This window comes from Numida meleagris, chromosome 4, assembly GCF_002078875.1.
Source record: "Numida meleagris isolate 19003 breed g44 Domestic line chromosome 4, NumMel1.0, whole genome shotgun sequence".
Classification (NCBI taxonomy): Eukaryota; Metazoa; Chordata; class Aves; order Galliformes; family Numididae; genus Numida; species Numida meleagris.
In genome coordinates, this window is record NC_034412.1 from 58937198 (window position 1) to 58961778 (window position 24581).

General features: G+C 40.4%; 1 protein-coding gene across 1 annotated transcript in view; it reads right to left on the reverse strand.

Moving 5' to 3' along the window:
* The window catches only part of SPATA5 (spermatogenesis associated 5), a 182714-nt gene that overhangs the window by 134014 nt on the left and 24119 nt on the right, over positions 1-24581 (reverse strand). The window contains 4 exon segments of the mRNA XM_021394011.1: positions 5752-5831; positions 6223-6276; positions 16808-17017; positions 24180-24334. Coding sequence (XP_021249686.1) covers positions 5752-5831; positions 6223-6276; positions 16808-17017; positions 24180-24334 — 499 coding nt within the window.

The following is a 24581-nucleotide window of genomic DNA, read 5'->3' on the forward strand; positions in this document are numbered from 1 at the left end:
ACGTACATAAACACGCAGCAAGCGAGGTAACTCATAAACCAAAAAGGCATAGGAAGCATACATAGGTACAAATGGTCATTATGAAAACACTGGGCCAAATTAATATCTGGGACATGTACGGCACAACTCCAGCACATATTATTAATTCAAACCATCACTGACACTACAAGTTTGGATGTTATTAAAAATCTAGCAGAGAGACACCTGTATAATATCATTTCAATGTATTGGCTATTTGTAAAACAACAACAAAAAAATCCACGTCTTGAGCGCTGAAATAATAAATATTCCCAGCAGCAAGGAATTTTTCTGCCTGTATCATCAGAAAAACTCTGACAGAAGAAACTCTAAATCCTTCCCTCCATCAGCATCCTACAATTTGTCACTTGTTACATCCTAATTACCTTCCCATTCACGTAACCAACATCTTCCACTTGCCCAAATTTCTTATTATTGCAGCTTTTCAGAAGACAGTGAAGTCAGCCCAGAAAAAGGCAACATGAAGGAGAAAAGGAGCCAGTCTGAGATGGGTTTGGAACCAACAGGATCTCTTCCAGGGGGATTTCCCCAAGCATTTCTCCAAACCCTCAAGTACTGGACAGCGATCCATTACCCATTTCCATCTGCTCACAACCAACTTCATACACACATCTATGAAGGACAGATGATGGGCCACACATTCATCTGACACCAGCACTACCCACCTGAAACAGGAACATGCTAACATCTACAGTTCTCCTATTCTTTCAACACTGATGTCACCTTAAAAATAACCACACACCTGATGCACAGTGTATTCCCCATTTCCTTTCATTCTGTTTCCCTCAGCATTTCTCTTCTGTGCATTCCTGGAAGTTAATCAAGTTGAAAACTGTAATCAATCATGTCTACCAGGGAAGTTAGAACAGTTTAAATTGGAAGCATTACAGACATAGAAGCAAGTAACTAGACTGGAATTCATTTCATTATAACAATATTTAAATACGAGAGGCTTACATTCATCTGGAATAAGTTTCAGTTGTATGTTTTCATGACAATTATGTTCTCCTTTTTTTTTTAATATTATTTTTTATCTTATTTTTTAAAAAAGTATTAAATTATTACAGTTTTAACCCTGCTGGCAGTTGTAGCCTGCTTGGGCCCATTTAGCATGGGTGAGCTGACCTTCTCCCATAGCCAACATCATACCAGGAAGCACAGTGGCCACCACTTGTGACACTTCTGATCCCTCTAATCCAAGCATGTTTCAGCCCGGCCTCATGCAGGAATCCAGACAAAGGCTCAGCTGCATGTCTTTGGCTGAAGCACCTTGCAGCAGAGTCAGCCTTGCCACAGCAGTCCTCTGCACTGCAGAACAGGCTTACCTACCTTATGGGCTTGACTGGTTTCTCTAAATCCTGTAAATTTATCCATGCACTTGAAGGATGGCAAAAAAAGGGTTTACAGATCCAGTCCTGCTTCCACTGATGCCTCTGAAAGTCTTACTGACTTGAAATAGGCACAATGCTTAAAATGTCAAAATTATGATAAAGGATGGCAAAATTAAATTTTGTTGTTTTCATAAAGGAAGAAACAGATTTAAAACACATTGTGATAAAGGATTTTTTCTGGACAGGAAGCTTCAAAAGTTTTTTTTTTTTTTTTTTTGTCAAAAATAGAGAGATTACAGATATTTCATATGTATACAGCATATGGGTAATATTATTTGTTAAAATTGCTATTTCAAAGCAAATTACAAGCTTTACTGTGTGATTCCGTTGTTTCCAAACTTTTACTTCTTCACCACTCCTTGTTAGGCCTAAAGTAGACAGCCAGTACTGGACACGTGGCTTTTTCCCCCCAGACAATATTTTCATTTGGATGGTAAATACATTAAAGACTTCAGACCACAACCACAGAAGTTTTGAATGCCTCAATTCTCCATCAAATCCAAACTCAGCTGATGTTCCCTGATTCAGGGACAACCACTGTCAACATAAGTCAGAATAGCTAAATTCTTTGCTTAGCTTAGCCAGCTGCTAGCGTCAACTCAAGTACAGCACAGGAAAATTCCATTTCTTCCATCTCTTCTTTCTTCATATCATTTGGCCTTTGCATACATCACAGCACAGTGATTCACCTCTCCCATGAAAGAGGCTGCCAATGACACCAGGGAATTTGCAAAGACATAAGCATGCGACTATCTTCCAGCGTACAGTGTAAACATGTGCTGTAATACCCCAAAAAGACAGACAGCTTGATTTAAAAACAGACTGATCACTATCCCTGTTAAAAGTAGAGGTGTCACACTACAGAAGAGAAGCCACCATCCTTCATAGCTTCATATGACTTGAAAGTCCAGACTGCAGTGAAAACAGCACAACTTCCAGACATTTTGAGTAAATTAATTTGTGGCTTCAGAATGTAGCTATCCCCCCCCGCCCAACACCCAGGATAACACACCTCCCCAGAAGAGCATCATCGTCTTGTAGGGGATTGGTACCAAAGTCCCTTCACCTTGTCACTTCCACTTTTGCTCCAAAATAGCATTGTTCATCTACCAACTTGTATTGGCACTCACTAATGCAAGGTACTGATCTTTGCTCTCTGTCTTCTTTTTTTGTCCTGCATTGAAAACAGTATTTAACAGTGTCTTTCTCATCAGCCTACATTTCCTATCTTACATTACAAGGATTTGCCGTTAAAGGGGAAAATGCTTTACTTCTGAAAAACAAGAAAAGGAACAAATATGTCCATTGCCCAAAAATCCTAAAAATCCTACTTATATAAACAATGTCCCATTTCCAAAGCACATAGATTTCTTAAGTTCAGCAAACAGACTGTCTGTGCTGCATTTACACAGAGTCATGTTCATTCATCACTTTCAAGTCTAATTACCAAGCCATTTCCCTCTTGGCAACCTCTAATGGCCAGAAGAATTAGGTTTTACATAGTCAGGATACCAAGGAATAACAAATACCCATAATTCTTCGCAGCTGTGCAATTTGTTAAGAGACTCGAGCTCTGAGCAGGGAAGGGATTACTGAGAGGCAAACATTCCTCTCCACGTGCTGCCGTATCTGGACCAGTCCTGCGGGGCTCCCTTTAGCCCAGGGAATTCACTATCAAGTCTTCCCCATTTTCAGAGTTTTTTCCTGTCTTAGTGTGATCATCTCTCCTACTCTAAACTCGCTATGTACCTCTGCTTTCCTCTCCATCTTTTCATCTCTAGATTTATCATTTATTCTTCAGAATCAGTTTTAGTAAATGCTTCCCTTTTTCTTTGTCAGTCCATTCAAACCCTACTCTTATCTTATTTTTGTTTTATTTTTATTTCTCTCTAAGCTTCCTCTAACACCTCAAGGCAAACCAGAGTGAAAAGTCTTCCAAGGGGGCTCAGATACACTAGGAAGAGTCTTGAAATTTACAGTCCCAAGCCATAATTCTGTAAACAGATAGACAAAACACTGTGGCAGACCTGAATTCAGCTACAGTGTTTGCCATGCTTGTGCACTGAGTCATGCAAACAGGAAGACTCTTTAGTTTTGTTGATCTACCTGCAACTGGCTACAATCAATTACCAAGTCTATTGATCTGTACGTGCCTGCTGATGAGGAGGGATTGTTTAGTGATCTCTACAGAGGGTTGGGAGCAAAACATTTATGTGTTTTAAACCCACAAGCTTTAGTTAAATCTAAGCAAGTACTAATGGGTTAATAAATATTTGGCAAAGTGCTCTGAAGAGCATTAGCATTAAGCAATTAACGTTACTTCAGATCTGTGTATCAGATCTGAGAGTAGTTTTGTGCACAGTTCACAACTTAAAGAAAAGCACAAACTGTTATCTCTTGACACATCCTGTGAGGACCAGGAGAAGGTAGTACCTACCCAGGAAGTTTTGAGATGCACAAACCCCACAGCCCACAGAATCCTAAGATTTAAACTAAGAAGAAAATCTTTTCCAAAGTTGTATCACAGAGAGGTTTTCACTGCCAAGACAGAGAAAACCAATTTAGCCAATAGAGGGAATAGGGAGACAATATAAACAGGTGTTTCCTTGAAAATTTCACTATGGCTAGTAACAGTACAGGAAATGGATCTCCAGAGGCCACAAATCGTTAGCATCTCTAATGCATTTGCAAATTCCTACTGTGCGAAGTCAGCCTGTAAAAAAAGGTCATTTCTAATAAGTGCCTTGTCTGGTTTCCTACACCATTTAATTTCAGATGAATTTTATGAGAACTCTGCTACATATTTTACCTCCCATCTGGTTCAGATTTGACAATGAAATATTTGTGTGTCCCACCCTGTTCTTTTTAAAGCCCCAAAACCAGATGTCTCCAGCGCAACATGACTGCAGCAGGTCATACCACATTCTTCAGCAAGCTGTGCCAGGCCTACTACCCCCCACAGACAGTTCCAGGTAAGGTAAAATTGGGTTATTTACCCCCTAAAAGAATAAAACAAATAAACAAACTCAATGCCTTTAGGGCATGGGGTGAAAAGGCTGATTAAAATGTACTGCGTCTTATTCTTCCAAAAGGTTTTATCTTGATGAAGCAGTGTTTCTGAAAGCTAAACACATTAACATTTCAGCAGGGGGAAATTTTTTTCTTCCTATTGGCTTGATTCCAGCACACATTTTTTGCAGCTTCTCTATTGCGATAAGCAGGCAGGTGTTTCAGCGCATACCACAGGTTGGCTAGCATTTCTAGGAAGTTTACAGATTTCACAGCTGCATACACTGCATTATGAGAAGGATGCTGATGAAGACGGATCATCTCTTACAGTTGCAATAGAAAATGTCTTCGTTTGTTAGTAGTTTCACAGGGCATCTCTGTGCTACTCAAGATCTCCTGTTATGTAAACAGTTTCAGTTGCTGAACTATCAGAAAGACTGATGTCATTTACCCTTTTCTGCAGATACTAATGGCCCCCTTGCAATACAGAGGGATCCGTATGGATGCTAAGGTAGCTCCTTTTCCAGAAACACAATGGAAATCTGACATGCCTTTGAACTAGAGAAATACTTACTACATGCTTACATTTCATAGTTCTTCATGTAAATCTAACAAAACAGGAAAAGAAAAACAAAAAACCACATACTCATTCACTAGAAAAAGTATTTTATGGAAACATATTCCCAAAAACAGCTCCTTCAATCGCCAGTCAAATCTTAAATGCCATTGTAGCAAATCTCCTATAATCCTCCTTCAGACAATAGTTAGACATCTCTCATAACCAAGCAAGGATATTTTAATAAGATTGTTAGCTGTTTGCACAAGAATCCCTTTTTAAGGTCAAAATTGCCAAAACTATTTCATGAAGTTTTTCCTTTGGCAAAATGCTTAAATGTAAGTTTAAATTTAAGCATATGAGTAATCACTTTGGAAATTCTGAAGTTATATAACATATGATCATCTTCATTTCTTGATGGAGACATTATAATAGAACAGTGCAACAACCTTGGGAAAAGAAAGGAGTCGGTTTCTGGAAATAAATGCAAGTTAAAACCACAGTAAAGAGCCAAAGGGCATGAGAACCAGTAGAATTCTTCCCGCTGATGACATGAGAAAGGAGGAACTTCACCAGCTTACCTGTTCATACCACATTAAATACGCTGAGTAGAAGTCACAAACACTACTCTTCTGCATGTGGAATGAAATATATTTAATAAAATAATTCTAGAAAAATAACGTACTTGCGATTGCACAATGTAAAAGTAATTTATGAGAAAATAATGTCTGTGATTTTTATAACAGAATTACTTACTTTCCCCTTTCGACTGCCAAGGCATCTACTTCATCAAAGAAAAGAATTGAAGGAGACACCATTCTGGCTTTCCTAAAGATCTAAAAAAACAATAATAGCGCACTCAGTTTTAAGGGACTGGCATTTCTTACATAACGCTATCGCCACTGTGCACCTCAGAAGCTACAGAGCATCACAGAAGAGACATGAGTCATTTTATCTATTTATTTATTTTACAAAACAGACCTTTCAGTAGTTTCTCATGATTCTGCATGATACAAGCTCACAGTGAAAGTTGCTAGTGGATCCTAAATTGGATGTGCATCACGAGGTCAGTGCAGGAGGAATTTAAACCCCACAAAGATCCCTTCAGTTTTGTGGTTTTTGTTCTGCTTTTACTCTTGAACCAAAAGGACATTTTTTTGGAAAATTTAAAGGCAACCTTATAAGCACAGAAGAGTTTGAATGCCAAGATAGTTTGTACTTTCTCACCTCTCTCACTGCTCGTTCCGACTCACCAACATACTTATTCATCAGTTCAGGCCCCTACACAATAAAGAAAAAAAAGATTTTAAATATGTCAGCATCTGAAATGACTGTCTCAAGCTGCCAGTGCTCCGTTACTGATGGTCCTACAAGGAATTTTAATAATATACCACTTACAAAAGCCTTATTTGTACATTTTCAGGATTACCTTCTACTCATACCACATATTCCTTCATTTGCTATAGCAAGTAACTACGCTTGTAGGTTAGTCCTCCTACTGTAATGCTTACCTACTTCTCTTATGTGAAACAGCATTAACCAAAAAAATAAACACATCAGTGGTTCTTAGAAGTTTTTGGATCAACAACAGCAACAAGGGGTCTGCAAGCCAGCTGAAAAAGATCAATTGCAGAAAAGCATTTACTTGTACACTCAACATGCTTCCTACCTAGCCAAGCACCAAAACAGTGACCTAAACCCATATCTAGCAGAACTTTGATTCTGACAGCTTGCAGGTCCAGAGAGAAGCAGCTGCCACAGCAGCACACCTGAAACCCATCTACGAGGGCTCTATCCTTAGTGAGAAAGCTGTTCAGTGTCTTTGCTGATTTGCATTCCTTCTCCTCTCTGCTGAGACTGCCAAGCACAATTATTAGTGCCAGCTGCTGCCGTGCCTGTTTATCCTCACAGCCCTGTCCACCAGGAACAAACCGGAGACCACAGGGTCAATGTTCAAGTCTTGAGCCAGTACTTAAAATTACAAAAAGCAAAACAATGGAGAATTCTCAGAGCATTTTCTGTTTTGCCGTATCCTGCAGGATAGGCTGCTAAAATAATGCTTCTTAATGGGACTAAGATTCTCGTGGGATTGGTAATGACTCATTGACTTCAGCCTGGTTTGCATCAACACTGACCTACAGCCATGACCAGCGATGATTATCCACTGCCCTGAACAAAATGAGCCAGTGGCTTCAGGCTGTTTTCCAGGGAACAGGTGCCCTCATAATTTCACCAGCAGCAATGACATCCTTCTTCACAGCTGGAAAACTGCACAGCCTTCCTGTGCTTCAGTGCTGTGAGTCCCTTCAGGCAATGCTCTGCTCTGAGCAGTAAGGCAGCTTCAAACAATGGTTGTGCTGGAATTAAAATGTGTGGCAAATGCACGCTTACACACTGACAGTGACAGAGCTTCTGGTCCAACCCCTCCTTCAGTGGGGCTGTCTGGACTTTGTACCTAGAGCAGCAGAAAAAAGATTAATTTCTCCAAAAATGCAGCACAAACTGTTTTTTTGCAGTCTCCCATCTCCTCAGTTATTTTCAGCATTGCAGTAGCACTTAGTGCACTGACTTTATCCTGACACTGGCACCACTAGAAAACACCTTTGCAAACGTTCTGTGAAGAATGTATGCTCTAATAAGAAAAGTACAAGTAATGTGGCATCAGCAAAGCATACTGGTTATGTCACAGTTTTCCATTTTCTTTCCTTTTTTAGTGTTGTCCATTAACCCATAGGATCAGGTGCAATAGAGCAGCAGCCAGCCATAGTGTACCATGTGGGTAAAGTCAACTGCGTAAGGGCTGAAGAAGAGTACTGCTCATCTTGCCAGAAAAAAAACTGGAACGACACAGCTAGCACTGCGTCCATCCTTCAGCCTTCACCCCTAAAACAACTGCTGCAGCAGCTAAAGTTGAAGTGTCACCTGCAGGCTTTCTACAACTTCAGAATTTGAGTCTGTCAGATACCTACACAGAAACAGAACCATTCAGACACATAACCCAGGAAAGAAAAAGATGGAAAAAACAAGGTGAGAGAGAAATATGAGGCTATTTCCTATACCCACTGTGGACCCCAAAGACGAGTGTGCAGCCAGTTGTGCAGAAGAGGCTTGTAGCTCACAGAGACAGCATCCAGCTGCCCTGGGCCCTTGCCATTCGTCATGTTCATTGCAGGCGAGGAATCTGATAGTGCAGGCCTAACAAATCCTTAAGTAACGGGAGAGCAGCTTTCTCCTTCTGTCTAGCTTTCTGTCAAACCTAGCTGACACACTGAGAACTCTCTGGCCACAAGTACAGACTTCTATTACTTGCTTTTCCTTGAAATGTCTCACTCACACCCATATTCTTAAAAGCAATCTTGATCCACATCAATATTCTCATGGAAGCCAACATCATACACTTCAGTGCCAACAGTGTACTCCTCTAGTATGACAAACAACATCAAGTACTTTGACATTTCTTTTGTCTGAGCAAAAAATACTTAAAACCAGAACTACTCCCTCTGAACTTTAATGTAAAATATAATTTCAGATGCTTAGAGTTTAATTTTTAATTAAGCATTAAAATATGATCAAGGTAACATCAAAGCAATAAATGCTGTTTAAAATGTTTCCAAAGAGAATTACTTGAATGTATGGTTTTGCTGTAAGCTTTGACTTGAAGCTTTTCTCCATTTTTCCCTTTATTAAGCAGCAACTCTGGGTGAATGACTGCTACGTATTAATGATCTGTGCCTCCTCAAGGAGAATTTCATGAAAGTTGATTTGAAGAAGCTCTCAGTGTTCACCACTCATAAACAATACCAAAACTGCCATTCAAAGCCATGCTGTTTATTACAAGCAGCTTGGAACTGTTATTATACGTGGTCATAAAAAGGAAAAGACTCCAAACTAAGAGAAAGGGCACAGCAAAGAAGATGAACTGGTGTATGGTTCATCTAATGCAAACACTTAAAACCACAACACAAAAACGAGAAATGTTCAAAGAAGCTGGATGTAGAAATTGGATGTAGAAATTGAATTGGGTTAGCTCTGATCCAACCTGAGCTGAACTTCTGCCTTGCCCTGTGTGAAAACGTGTTGTCCTCTAGCAGGGATTGAGGGCCATTCTTCCAAAGGATCAGTCCATGTTCCAAGCAGCCTAGTGGCCATCAGAAGTCACTGGCTGACAGCTGAGTACTGATTCTGATTTTCTGAAAGCTCAACTTGTCTTTTCAGAGAAGCTTCCTTAGCAGTTGGAAACCATTCAAGAAATACCAGGAATATTTTTTGTTATTATTTTTTTTTCAGTGCTTTTCTAATGTTTCAAAAATCAAATGACATGAACAGCATTTAGTCAGCAAATTGACAGTTGGTGAAACATCATCTTTGGCCTGGAGGTGACCATACTGATTCCATTAAAAGCCACTGATATACTAACTGAGAGGTGTTAGTAACAAATGGCACCATTTAATGATGCGTAGCTGTGTCCTCCTCTGCAACAAGAAATCCTCCATATGAAAGGACACGAAGAAATAAAACCTGCTCCTTCTGGTCATTTGCACAGTGCCTCCACAACCAGCAAAACATTTGGAGAAGGAAGTTGGCAGAAGTCGCTGTAGCATAGCAGCGCATATAATCATACAATTTGTCAGCTCTGACCCAGAGCGATAGCACAAAATCTGCCAATTCAGGCACACCGCATACTGCCAGGTTTTATTTATTCAGCCTCAAAGTAGAGAGTTTCCATACATGCACTATTGAAAGACTATCCCATCCTGATTTACAAGATACATTCCCCTTCTGTCATGAAACCTCCCACTTGTTTATGGTCTGGATTGGGCACAAATTTTTCTCCTATATTGGTCTTGTTTTTGTTTTGTTGGGTTTTTTTTATTAAGAAGAAAAAGAAAATGCATCTTAAATATGATCAGAATAAGCTCGAAAGATTAACTGCACAAAAGATAAAACCTCTGTGTACAGGCTACAACACAAGATAAGCTTATGTGCACTTTGTTATGACAGAAGTTCTCAGTGTTTTAAACTACAAGAGCAGCATCTGGTATCCCTGAAGTTAAAGAGTAACAGTAATTTTTCTAATCGGTGCTTAAAGCCATTTGGGGATTTTTTTTTTCCACCTGAAAATACTAGGGCAATGACTTTCAATTGATAGGAAATTCTCTTTCTCTCTCTCTCTGCCTGTATATATATATATTTATTATTATTATTATTATTGGTACTGTTTTGACAATCAACCAAGTTACATACTTATGCTTGTTGAGCCAGATAGACACAGCTCCAGATTTCTCCAGCGACACAGGTCTGTCTGCTCTCTTCCAAACTTCTGCCATAACCTCACATGAAGGTTCTGGGCTCTAACACAGACACATTAAAATGTGTTAACTATGGAGTGCAAATCATATTTTTAAAAAAACCCTAAGCATTAGAGAATTTCTATCACCCCCTAGGATTATTACTCTGTAATATCTAACGCACAGTTCATTCTTTGTCACTTTCAAAGTAGAAACAATTCGACAGACATGAAAACATCAGTCACATATTTAATTTCAAATTAAGTGCCTAGAAACTGTGAACCTCAAAAGAAAAAAAAAAAAGAAAGAAAAGCTTCATGTCAAAGCAGTTCTCGGCTGTTCAGAATGCATACCTCAGACAAAGCTCACTTGCCCGCATTCAGACACAGCCACCTGAGATAGGCATTTACAGTAACTGATTTGGACAGGCAGACATCTACCTTGCAGATGCGATCCACCTCGCTCTGATGTGCTGGTTTCTCACCAGGCTGCTGGAGCAGCGTGGGCAGCCAACTCTGAGGAGCACAGCTCGATCCCAGCCACCAGCAGTACAGCTTTCATACAGTTAGATCAAGTATTTTGGCTTTTTTTGTTTCCCTCCCTGGCTTCATGACAACGCAAGTGAGCAACCTGCTATCGCAGCACTAGCTGATTTGGAAGGAACTCAGAAATCAGTTACTTTGCATGTTGAGCTGCACTGCAGAAAAATATTTGCTTATAAAACAGACTTTATTTGCTTGATAAGAATAAAGCCTACTTCTTCTCTTCAATGCTGTTTGATGACTTAACCTGCACCACTCCAATTCTCAGCAGCCCACAAGCCCCAGGCCCAGCACGCTCACCATTTTAAACACTTCCTCTCCCCCTGCCCAGCATACCAAAGGACATCATTAAAAAATTTTGTTGGCAAGATTTATGGCGTGGTGCCTTAAAAATTTCAAATCAGGCAGCTTCTTGTAGGCTCTGAAGTAACTCAGGGAGCAGGCTAGCAAAAGATTGTGAATTTCAGCCCTTGCAATTACGGTTCTAATAGAAAAGAGGGAAGGAAACAGAGACAGGAGATTATCTCTGAATCATTTTCTGTCTGCACATTCTCTGCTGGAAAGCTTATGGTAAGAGTGGATGAATGCCTTATTTTTTGTTGAGTAAAACATGCAGATAGCCTGAGGATCAGAAGTGTTCATTAATATACCTCAAATTGCTATCCTTTGTGGAAAATCTTAAACATCAGAAAAATTTCTTAATTTACTTTGTTTCATTATCAGATAATTAACTGGCATGGTACTGTAAATGTGTTACTGCAGATCTTTTTGCGAGCTTTATCAAATGTTTGCCAGAGTTTCCCATAAAACCACAACGTTTCTTCATTTTTAAATGTGCTGCTCAGCTAGTCACAGCCACCTAGCTTTATTTCATCCTTTTGCTCACCGAAATCCCTGTCAGAAGGCAAACTATCACCCTCAAATTCATTGACAGTTCTTTGCAAAGCACTGCACTCAGCCTTTCCAAGCCTCATTAATCCGTTTGAACTGCCCCAGCCAAGAGCTGAAGGGAAAAGCAGAGGAAACTTCAATTGGAAAATATTTTGACGTAACTGACCCAGACGACAAACTAAACTTAAGCACATGTCAAGCACGGCGAATGGTACAAAAGCATCTGTGGGGCAATACAGGAAGTTAAATCAAGCCAAGGTGAAATCAGACCTCTGAGAACAGTGTATATTTTTGTAATTACTGCTTACCGAGAAAAGAAAAAAATGCCTTCAGCCCAAGCTCTTAAATAACAGAAAAAAAAATTAAAAATGTTGGGAATATTTTCTAACCTTCTATTTGTTTTCTCCTCTAGCACAGTTGGAGCTCCTAACCAACCACAACTAATATTTTAGAGCAACGCGATATGTATTGCCTGTACCACTGGTTTGCCTGGCATTAACTACTTACCATCACAGGTTCTTTTGGTTGTTGCTTTTGGTTTTAAATATTGCTTCCGTGTTTCAACAGGTTTACAACGATCATTGTACCTCACTCAGAGAGCTGGATTCTAAGGGGTTTAACTTTTGGAAATCTAAGCTTTCTGAAAGGTAAGGCTGTTAGGTTTTTTTTTTGGCAGTATCACTACGTGAGTTTTCACTTAAGTTTCGATTTTAAAGAGAAAATATATTAAGAAGCACTGAGCAGCACGAGGAAAAATGATGCTTCTAAAACCATTACAAGCACATAGAAGTTCTTAGTATTGATTTTGTAAACTCAAGTAATCTGCATGTTGCACAGAAGCAGCACTCAGAATCCCTTGTTGGTAGAACATGGAGCAAAGCCTCCTGAATTTAGCAGGAAGTATCCCTCTGCCTTTAGCAGCCTGAGTAGTGCATGATGCCATCAAAAACATACATCCCCTCTGGGTACGCTGCATCCTGGGCTCATGGACAACTCAAGGGGCAAAAGGATTTCACAATCCCTGTGGCCCTTTTGGGACCACCAGGTGCTGTGGATGGAGCCTACCAGCTTTATAATATAGGATGAAAGATCACCGTTCATTTTTAAATAGGCAAAAAACAAAAAGCACACTGCTTTTCTTGGTAGCAAAGTTAATTACATAGATACCATAACAACAGAGAAAAAAAAACAAAACAAGTTTTTCTACCAGGTGTTTCTCAGAAAACCAAAGGAAAATCCATGAAGAAAAGTAATACTCACTAGATTCTTAACACAATACAATGATATAAGATCTCCAAAAAATAAAAATAAAAAAAATACAAGAGGGCAGGCATAGCAGACTCAAACAAATCAAGAAGCAAGACAAATGCAGATAAAATTATCCCCATTTCCCAATCTTTGAAATAGAGCAAGACATCAAGTTTACTCCAAAAATGTCCTTACAATATCACTTTGAAATCTCAGTGGTCTAATGAACAGACATCTCAAAAAAGCAGTTAGTCAAAGCTGACCCTAAACACGGGAACTGTTAAAATAGCACAGAGAAATAATCACCAAGTAAACAGACAAAAGAGAAGGGGAGGGGCGGGAGGGGGAAAAATCACATAAACAATGCAGTAATGTTCAATTTCAGAAAATTAGATCACATCCAAAGCAAAAACGTCACAGAAGGAGTGGTACATAACAGAAGGGTGTCAACATCCTAGCAGAAGTTGTAAATCACGTCCCCCATCCTAATAAGGTTTATAGGTGTAATATCTGCACGGAATTTTCCCATTGGTAGAAGAAATGCATAAAATTCATCTCTGAGAAAAAATACAAGCTTTGGGGACTGCGCAAGAGGAGAATGAAGAAGCACAGGAGCACGCAGAAGACTGATACAAGTAAGAATTCAACCTGATCAGAAAATAGTGATAAACCAAGACTGATGTTCAATCACTAAGAAATGAAAAAATTATCCTAATTCACTCCTTCACCCAGTTTTCTACCTGCTTATATCCATGACTACAAAACACTAAAAGCTCTCCTAGAAGTTGAGAACAATTCGGCTGTCTTTTCGTAAGGGGTTTGGGGGAAAAGAATGTATCAAGATGAACGCTAAAACCCTGGAAAGCCTCAATGCTATGAGAGATTTAGAAGAAGGGATGATAGGAAGTAACAGAAAGAGCCATTCACTGGGAAACAGTTGAAAACCTCCTCCCGAGTAAATTTAGCAGATACATTGTATGTGAGACAAAGAAAGACAGTCAGTGAAGGAATAAAAATAAAGAGTTCCCTTAGGAATTGTAAAAACAAACAAGCAAAGCAACTGCTTTTCTCTGGAAGAGCGAAAGGTCACCAATCTTGATGAAAATACAGCTATAAAAAGTTTTGGAAAAGTATCAAAGAGCATGTTTACAAAAGGGCACATTCATTGTAATACTAACCATTCAAACTTCACAATAGATTTCAGGAGAGAACAGGATGCAACGTCAAACATCTGTTATCACATTATTTTCTTCGGCTCCTCTGCCCAGAAATTACATCTAGACTTTGCCTAGCTTCCAGACCATGTTAGAGACAAGTCAGGCGTGCACTCGAGGCCACGCAATGTGACCACGTCTAATAAGGCACTGTGATGGCCAGTCACTCCAAAGACACTCGGAAACATCACGTTTTAGGAGATGACATACAGCCCAGATTAAGTACTTAACCTAAAAGAGACAGCTAGCCAAAGCAGAGAGACACTGCACATACACATCTGGACAATAGCACAGAGTCCTCCTGGACCAGGAGATGCCTGCCACATCCCAGTGTGCTCACAGCCCTTCTGGAAAGAGATGAACTCACTGCGCCCACGTGCCTTGAATGTGGTGTGCACACACAGTAGGGCCACCTTCCAAAAACCACAGGTCCAACTAAGAGCCATGCATAATGTATCCAGTTCCCTGTCAGGTTTGAGGCATGGGGAAGAGAGGTGGCACCCTGCCACGGCCTCATCCATCCCCAGAGTGATGCCTTCTGCCCGCAGTCCGCTCCTGGGAAGGGCCCAAGAACCTGAACCCCCTGAACTATGCTGCAGGAGCACACTTATCCTACCGGCTGTGCTGCAGACACTTTTCATCAAGATCACTCATTTGGAGCAGGACCAAGGAAGGAAGGCACATGCAGGTCTGAAAAGTAAATTATCACAAAACGTTCTTCCATTTCAGAAATGCTGATATCGGTTACAGGGACAAATATTTGAGACATAACAAAGGGAAAATTAACAGAACTACGAAGAAAAATTATTTTGCTCAAATAAAAAATTCATATTCATCTATTTTGGATTTATTGCAGAACACATGCAGTGGAAATGAATTCAAGCCTGTTGTGCTTTAAGCAGTGCTACAGACAGGGATGTTTAACACATTTAATACATGATGGATGTTGCCTTTTCTGTCCAGGAAGCAAATGTGAAGTTAGGGAAAGTGGGCTACGTTCGCTTCCCGGAGACAACCTGTCCAAGGCTGGACACACTCCAGAGATGTGTCTCTTGAAACATCTGTACAGTGAATATTTGACCACTTCTAGGCCAAGGCATTCAAGCCAACAGAGAATAAAAGGCATTTCCCCAAGGTAGCCCCTTCTGCTGCAGCTTGGCTGAGTTTGGGGGGTTACACTCTCAGAACTGCACCCTGAAGAAATGCCGCATTACTGTATAAAAGCACTTCATGTCGGTGCACCTTCAGACACCTCACACTCAGCCCAAGACACCCTTTATGTCTGGATGATACAGCTTCATCAGTCTTACTGTATCAGTGAAATGCCCGATGAATGAACAGGTGACATCAACACTCATTTTTAATGGTTTGGGAGGGCTGTCTTTGGGGCTTTTTTTTATTTTTTTGTCAGATTGAAACTTTTATTTCCCTTTCTTTCAGGCATCAGCGCATTGGGCAAAACAAAGAAAGAATGTTTTCTTAAGTAGCACAGGAAGAAAAGGTTACTTTGTTTACCAGTAACTTTGGAGTACAAAGACCAACTTTGTCTTCATGGAAGCAGGAAAGCCAGCATTTCTTAAGGACTGAGATTTCCGAGACCCTTCTTGATGGTGTGACCGTGACCCAGAGGCCTGTCTGCAGCACCAGGAGGCGCATGCAGCACAGAGCTGCAGGGTCAGCGCAACCGCCCCTGCTTCCAGAGCTACACTGACAGTGTGACTGCAAGGACAGGCACAGGAGGCTCCGTAGGAGCTAGCGACGCCTAATGCTTCATGAGCGAAGGGAGGCTCAACAGAGAAGAATATGTGATCGTACTGTTGAGGAGATACTTTTAAAAGAAAAATACTTAAACAAATGTTTTTCCTTGCACTTCATTAACATTCTTACGCAGCTGCAAGACTACTCCATGTGGAATCACTCTATCTTTTTTCCTTTCTATGCGTTGAAGCTCCATATTATTATTTAATAACTTCCATTCATGCGTTTTCCATGCAACCTGCAGTAATCAATTACAGTGTTTCACGGGCAATTTCTGTGCTTCTTAACACTGACAGAACATCCCACTGGTCCAAGACTACTCCAGATATAACCAATTTTGCAAACTTTCAAAGTCACGATGAAATAGAATGGCTTTCCCTGAAAAAAAAACACTGACTGGGCATGAAAAACCTGTAATAAAACATGAGTAGTATGATAAAGAAACTGACTTTCCTGCAGAATAAAAATGAACGCAAGAGATGAGATGATAATGTCTCCATGCAAGCAAGTAATTACTACAGTAAGAATAGCTACCCACTATCCAGAGTTGCATTGTTTCTCTTAAGAATTTCACTGTTTCCATGAAAAAAACTTTTCAAATGAAATAATGCTAATAATCAAGATTTTTCACTGGAATAAAAAAAGTATTTAAATGCTTTTGCGTAGTTTATTCCCCTATTCAACCTTATTTCTGTGCTTTGATAAAGAAAAAAAGAGGGGGAAAGAGAGATAAGCATCTAAGAAAGCAGCAGTCCTTTTCATAAGACAACACAAATGCTAAGAAATGCAAAGAGTCACTCGATTTTACCACTGGAAATTGATAAATTGTTGTTATCTGAGAGTTAAGAAACTCTAAGAACAAATGGCCTACCTTCACTGCCAAGAAGTTGAGGCCACTTTCATGAGCCAAAGCTTTCGCTATCATTGTTTTTGAACATCCAGGAGGTCCGTAAAGCAGCACACCTTTTGGAGGCTGAATCCCCATTCGGATGAAGGAGTCAGGATGCTTCAGAGGCCATTCAACTGCCTGCTTCAGTTTCAGCTTGACATCTTCCAGTCCTCCTATGTCTGACCAAGATACCTGCAAAGCAGATCATTTTTATTATTATAAAAATTTAAAAAATGACACCATGATCATTTAGGCAATAACGCTTTCTGTTATGGCTCAGTTCTCTCCTTCCCTCTGCTGATGCAGAAATTCTAAATTTGGTGTCTTCCTTGAAGATTTACATGAAGACTGCATGAGCCCAAGAAGGTTTTACTTAGTGCTGCTCTGGTCCTGGGTGTCTGAATTCAGTAAGCTCCACTTTTGTGGAGGGTTCCTCAACTTGCCAACACCATCACTCCTATTGTTGACAGGAGCACCAGAGCCTTGACAAGAAGCTGAAAAATAAACAAGCCACCAAACAAACAAATATCTATGAAAATAAAAAGTATTATTCAAACTCAACTGTAGTAAAATTTGCTCTGTTAAATACACAAGACAGACATGTCAGAGATAACCAATATATCCTACCCAAAGAGGGTAGGAAGACGAGGCTCAGGGGGGACCTTATCACTCTCTCTAACTACCTGAAGGGAGGTTGTAGTGAGCTGGGGGTCAGCCCCTTCTCTCTTGTAACTAGGGACAGGACGAGGGGGAATGGCTTCAAGTTGCGCCAGGGGAGATTTAGGCTGGACATTAGGAAATACTACTTTTCTGAAAGAGTGGTCAGGCGCTGGAATGGGCTGCCCAGGGAGGTGGTGGAGTCACCGTCCCTGGAGGTGTTCAAGAAACGTTTAGATATAGCGTTGAGAGACATGGTTTAGTGGGGTTATTGGTGGTAGGTGGATGGTTGGACTAGGTGATCTTGTAGGTCTTTTCCAACCTAGCTAATTCTATGATTCTATGAAAATAGCAGACAGATCTAAAACACGCTACACCTCTCTAGCTCAACACAAGCCTGAGAATTTTACCCGCATCCCCCACTCCTTTGTTCTGTCACCATCCATTCTCATTCACCTTAAATATTAAACACGTCAAGACACACCTAAATCAAATCATCTTCTGTCTTAAAACACTCTACCAAAAATTTACTACACATAAATCACCATTCAATTCTAGAAAGTCAGCTAAACTTGAAAGACAAGCAGAATATCACCAAGAGGCAATGTATCACCTTTCTCTGTTGTCATTCCTGGCTCATCCCTATTTCCCTGATACCAGAACACAAGAAACTAGAAGTGGAAAGTCCCTGAACCAGGCAATTCAGTCTGTTACTAAGAGGAAGAAAGGAACATTTGTGAGTAGTGCAAGGGCTTTTGTGTAGGTATAAGCAAACTGCAAACCAAATAAAACTTCTTCCCAATTAGTCTTTGACATAGATGAAAATTGCAAAGATTAAAGAAGAGTAAATGCAAAAGAGCAACACACATGGGTCAGCTCCTCAGAAGCTTCCCAAGAGTAAGAGTTAACTGGAAGGTGAGGAGCTGATCTGCTGCCAGCAGAACATGTCTCCCACAGCAGGAATATGCTGCAGGAACACTAGAAAAAAATTAGTTTTTTCTTATCAACCAACGGCTTCTGGTTCTCAAATAAATAATTATTGTATAGGCTTGAAAAATAATGAAATACGTAGAACTGACAGACACTGCCCACTAAGAAGGGTCTGAGGGCAGGGGGCTGCCAAAGACTCTATTCCTGTATTGGGGCAGGAAAAGACCTAAAACAGAAAAGAAACAAATTCAGTAAAGGTCAGAGCAAAGAGAAGACTGAATAAGACCCAGCAGAGTAACCCAGTAGCAGGGAGAAAAGGATTTTAGTGGGAACATTAATGAAGTGGCAGGTCAGTTCCACTAACCTGAAAGCCAACTTCTGCAACCTGGCAATACATCTTCTTGAGGTGCTTTTTCAAAGTAGTAATGTAAAACAAACCAAACCAAAACAAAACCACCCTTTTCTCTTGCTGTTCCATAATACCAGCAAGACTAGCTGCACAATCAGATTAAAGAATGGTAGCAAATAAATGGAAATGGTCTGCACAAAAAGGTCTCTAGTTTATATAGTTGGACTAGATGATCTTAATGGTCTTCTCCAACCTTAACGATTCTATGATTCTACAAAATGAAAGCATTTGTCTTAATTAAAAGTAAAAATAGTAAAGTGAGAAGCTCCACAATGGTGTAGAAGCAAAGAGGGAAAGAGCAGCACAAATTCATACCACCTAGCTTCAACCAGGGTACTGTGGGCTCCCAATACAGTCTACAGAGAGAGACTTTCCCAGAGTGACTCAGCTGAAGGATGAAGGCTTTCAGAGACATGCAGCCTCTCAATCAGCTTCTCCCTCTTTCATTCAGACGGAACAGATACCGCGATGAGATGACTGAGTTAGGCACATTATGCCTAAAGTTTGAAAGAACCTACAGATTTTTAATTACCGTGAAAAAAACATACTAGCTTTAAGAAAGCAAAGACGTGCATCAGACACCTTACCTCCTCATACACGAACAACCTCTTTGAGCTCAAATTACATGGCTGATTCTCATTTTCAGTATCAGTGCTCACTCACACCTGACAGTGTATGGTTTAATCACTCCTATTGTAATGTCCTTCTTGCTAGACAGAGATTTTGACAAACACAAAGGAAGAACTTCTTAAAATTAATTAAGCCATCAGGAATTTTCTACAACTTTCAGCAACAGTAGGCAAACCCACTAGTGGTACTTTGCACATGCAGAAAGAGCCAAGGAGAAAACACCTGCACATTACTTTACCCCCTCTTAAATACACACACTGTCACATAGGTTGCATTATTTAAAAGTCTTTTAGAACCTGCTATATAACATTTATCATCAACACCAGTGATGGAAATTATAGAGATGGTGAAGTGGGGCCTCTCTGTATGTTGGAAAATCTGGAGATTTGCTCTGATTTTGCTTACATTTTAAAACTGGAAAGGGAAGGGCACACAAGCTAGGCAGGACATACAAATGAGGACACTAAGGGTGAGCTTGCAAAGTATGAGTGAAAAAAAAAAAAACACAAAAGAAACAGTTAACCGGGTCACGTTTCAGGCAATTTAATCAGAATTTCTCTCACAGTAGGTGGAATTCAACCAGCAATGGTGTTAAAAGGAAAAGTAGCCAATAACACACTACCTTCACGTTCTGGTCAAGTCCCTCACAAAATATTTTTTTTTTTCCACATTTCAAAAGGGTATAGATAAATAGGGGAAAACCATCACAGTCCACCAACGCTAACACACTCAGAACTAAGGATTCATTTAGACTCACATACGCTAGTACACACTAAGCAGAATTAGGTGGATTGCTTTTGCAAACCATACTCAGGAATTTCCTGACAGCAATTAACACGCTTTACAGTACACATACCAGAATGCCTAGCTGCACATCCTAACCTGCACACGGACTGAAGGGAAAGGCCTTGCAACACAGCAACGAAGTGTGATATTCTGTCACTGTGGAAGTGATGGAAAAGACTAGCCTTAGGGCTGAGCTTACACATCCGGAGACAGCCACAGAGACAGACGTGCTCTGCTGCGGTGTGTAAGGCACCAAGATTTCATTATTGCCATAATCTTTAGCTCTCCCCAGGTCAACAGAGCTCAAAATATGATGCAGAACAGCAATTCCCCAGAGGCTGTTCAGCAGCAGCAATAAAGAAATAAAGCAGACGTGCAAAGGATGTCTCTTCCAGAACCTTTTGGCTGCAAAGACACAAATCTGAGTGTTGAATTACAGTAAAGGGAATGAGGCAGGCAAGCAAAATCCACAGCATTCCCCAAAAACTTTGGAAAAACCCACAGGAGAGGGAAGAACTGCAGCTATGGTGCAACTCTCCAAACAGCTGAAGTATTAACTTCCTGATTTATAATGTGCATCCCCTTTCTCCCAAATTCCTGCTGCAAAAAAAACCTTCTAACAAGGTTGTGACTCACAGCAAAGTTCAAGAAAGGTTCTGTACAAATGGGAACTGAGATACCATGTGGAAGCAGGCAGACAAGCGTTTTGCATTTGCCTTGATCCCAGCAAGGCACATGGCACTCTGGGCAGAAGCAGAAGGAAAAGGGAACACTGCAAGGCAGAGCACAGAAAGCAGCACGTGGTGGCATCGGTCTTAGAAGCAAAGGGCAATATGAAGCCCGTTGTGAATCAGCTCAAGGGAGTCAATAAAAGAAATTCATATTGATCTTGCCATAAAGCACTTCTAAGAAGCAGACAGCAAAGAATTCTATAACAGTTATCAAATGTCCTCTAACATCAAGAAGTAAAGTGACTTACATAAGGCCACCCAAACAACACAATTCCATTACATACTCTTATTCTTTACTATCCCGCATATACACATAAGTTTTTCCAGATCTTAAATAAAAGGCTGCAAGAGAGTAATTTAGCTTAGCAGCATTCTAAGCAGCCAAGCAGTTATCACGCTGTTCTAGGATCTAGGAAGCGAAGGCTGATACAAAAATTACATTTTCATTACAGCCTACTTAAAATTCTGCAGATTTCAGAGAACAAGCACTGCAAAGTCTAAACAATTTGGACTTCATAACAAAATAAGTAATCATTTCCATTCGGTATCAGAGGTGACACAAGCCTCCAAAAACAAAAATGGCAAAGGTCTCTAGACTTTGAGGGAAGGAGCACTTCAACTACATTCCTTTACTTGTGGCTTTATTTATAAGTTACTTTGCACCCTTCTCATTCAATTTGCACATGGCTACTTCAAATCAGTTGAAAATAACAACCGCCTTCTGAAAAACAGAAAGTTAAAAATCACAAAGGTCTCAGCTAATTCAGCATGTGCATAATGGATTTACTTATAACCAAGTGCATAGCCCACAAGGTCCATTCATACCAAGGGGGCTGCCAACAAACAGCAAAAAAAGAGGATAATTAATATACATCAGATTTCTGTCTGCTATTTGGGAAAAAAAACCCAACACAGCTGATCATTTATTTCATGTCTAAAGATATTTTAAGAAAGGATTTTGTAGGTGACAAACAGCACTGACGTCAGACTTCAAAACACGAAGGAACGTAATTCCTGATTTTCTAACAAATTCACCTGTACAACTAACTGTCAACCTGGATAGCTTCTGGGAAAAGGACAGTAGGTGAAGAAAATCCTATTCTTACAGACGGGAAGAATATAAGGGTTAATCAAGGCAAGAGAATTTTACAGAATACTATGGACACAGATCCATTAACGAGAAAGAAAGTTTCTTGAAGATAGCTGGATTCCTATCTTGTTCATGCTTTCTTTTGCTTTTCTCCCCTTGGCATATTTTTTAAATTTTGATAAGAATACAACAAACCAAAATAAGGCAGCTTCTGTAGGCGTGCATTACCGCAGAGCAGCTACATAGTGCACCACAGTACAGAATGTTAGCATCCAAGTAGTCAAGTGTTGAAAAGTTAAACGGCGCAAGTCCATGAACAGAGAGCACTGGATTGAAATAAGGGCAATTAGTGAAGAGGAATAACTTACTACAGAAATGAGGGCATGTTACAGTGCTGTATTCACTCTACTGTGACTTTCACAGACAGCTGTGCAAGGCATTTCCTGATATTTCGACTGTTTCAGAGCACAGACAGGTACCTTCTGTTGGTAGAAAGGTAGCTCCGCAGCCCAAAGCAGTGGTTAAACTCAACTCAAGCACCTCCTTCAGTAGCTTAATGTAGGACAACACACTTTCTGAATGCATCTGGTATATTCAGAGCTTAGCTTCCACTTTAAACTCACCACAGACACCAAGAAAGTGGCCTGAAATTCACCCTGTATCTACACAGAATATTCATTATTTTGTAAAAATGAACATCCAGTAAGCACAAAAGGAATCTGCACTATGTTATTCCTTCCTTTCAACAAAGGAATGAATTTCAGTAGTATTCCAGTGACTCAGCTGGCATTTAACAAAAACGTGACGTCTGAGAAAGCCACCAGAAGGATGGTTTAGTGGACTACAGGAGCTTGAGTAGTAAGTTGACCTGGATTCAGACTACACTTCCTGCAGGACTTTGAGATTTGACTTATATCTGTCTTAACTGCGTTGTTGAGCAGCAGCTCCAAATGGGCTGGTATGTCTAGAAGGCACAGAGCAGTGAAAATGATGTGAGCCCAAGAGACAGTAGCACAATAAGCAACAAGAGGATTAGTAGTTCTGGTTCTCAGCAGAACTAATTAGCTCTTGCGGATATTAATGCCTCTACACCATTTCCAGAAAAAGCTGTCTGGGGCCAACCCAGGCATTTCTACCCAGCACTCCACGGCACAGCGTGGACTCTTAAAAAGCCAAGTGTGATATCCGACCTGGCTGCATGCAGCATCCTGTTCACAGATTTTATTTCCCATTCCTATGGTATGGGAATAGGGGTCTGTAGCTGTGCAACCTAATTCCCAGATGACTCATCATCATGCAGTAAGACATAAATGTTTTCTTCAAGAGGTTGGGGAGCTGCTGAGAAACACTGGCACAACTGCTTGCAGAGTCAAAATCTAGTGCGATGAAATCCAACATTTTCTTTTGCTGAATATTCTTAAATGAGATGAGATCCACAGACTGATTTATGTGTTACAGTAATTCAGCAGCAGATACAACATAACTGAAAGGGTTGTGAGTGCGGTAATGATGACTGAAGCTGGCATTGCCAAAAGAACTATTCGTGTAATGACAGCACCTGATGGGTAACTGCTTGGCAGTGACCACTTACCAACAGAGCCCAATTCTGCCCTCAAAGCTTTGAGATTTTTGAAGACATCCAGGTCACAGCAGTAAGAACCACACGTAGAATTACTCAGCTGCTTTACACAAATCACAGCAATCGCTCTCTCTTTGTTTCAATACACTTTGATTACAAATGCTAACATTTGGTTTCTACTTAAATTTGTGTCTGCTTTACAAAAGGCTTCAGCTTGCATATCTAATCAAGATCAGCTTTGAGCAGACATCTCAAGGTTTTTACTCCTTTAACATGCTCAGCACATAAAAGTGCAGATAGGAAATATGCTTCTGCACTACTGGTTCTTTCCAGAGCACTACAAACTCAAGTTTTTTTAAATAGGTTTTCAAACTTATAATTAAATAAATATGTAAACAAAAAGATGATGCACAACATTTATCGGCAACTTGAGACTTCCGCTTTACAAAACAACTCCCTTTTGGTAGGACATTTCAGTGCGTAGCTGTGACTCTTAATGTGGCTCTAACAATGTCGCTAGTGTACTGCAAAAAACAACTTACTTTTGGCACATCGACTGCCACCTCCCTCATGGCGCTGGGCCTGACATCCTTCATCCCCTGCAGGAAGTCATTGAAAGCAATCATCACTGACCCAGCCACCTCGGTGTCTGAGGGGCGAGCTTGCTTCCCCAGAGCTCTCCGCAGCGCGTACAGACCTATTAAAAACAAAAAGCAGAAAAACATGTAGACTTCATCCTGTTTCTCACAAACATGAAGCGTACAATGCACAAACACACAGCAGCACTGGAAAGGAAATGACATTCAAAAGCATGTCCCAGCGACGGGCCCTAACTAGGTCAAGGAACATGCAAGACGCTTCTGTGGAGAGAGGAAGAAAAAGGGGATTTTATGACTGCATATAAACAGAATATAAACTCGATTGGTTCCAACAGACAGAACAAA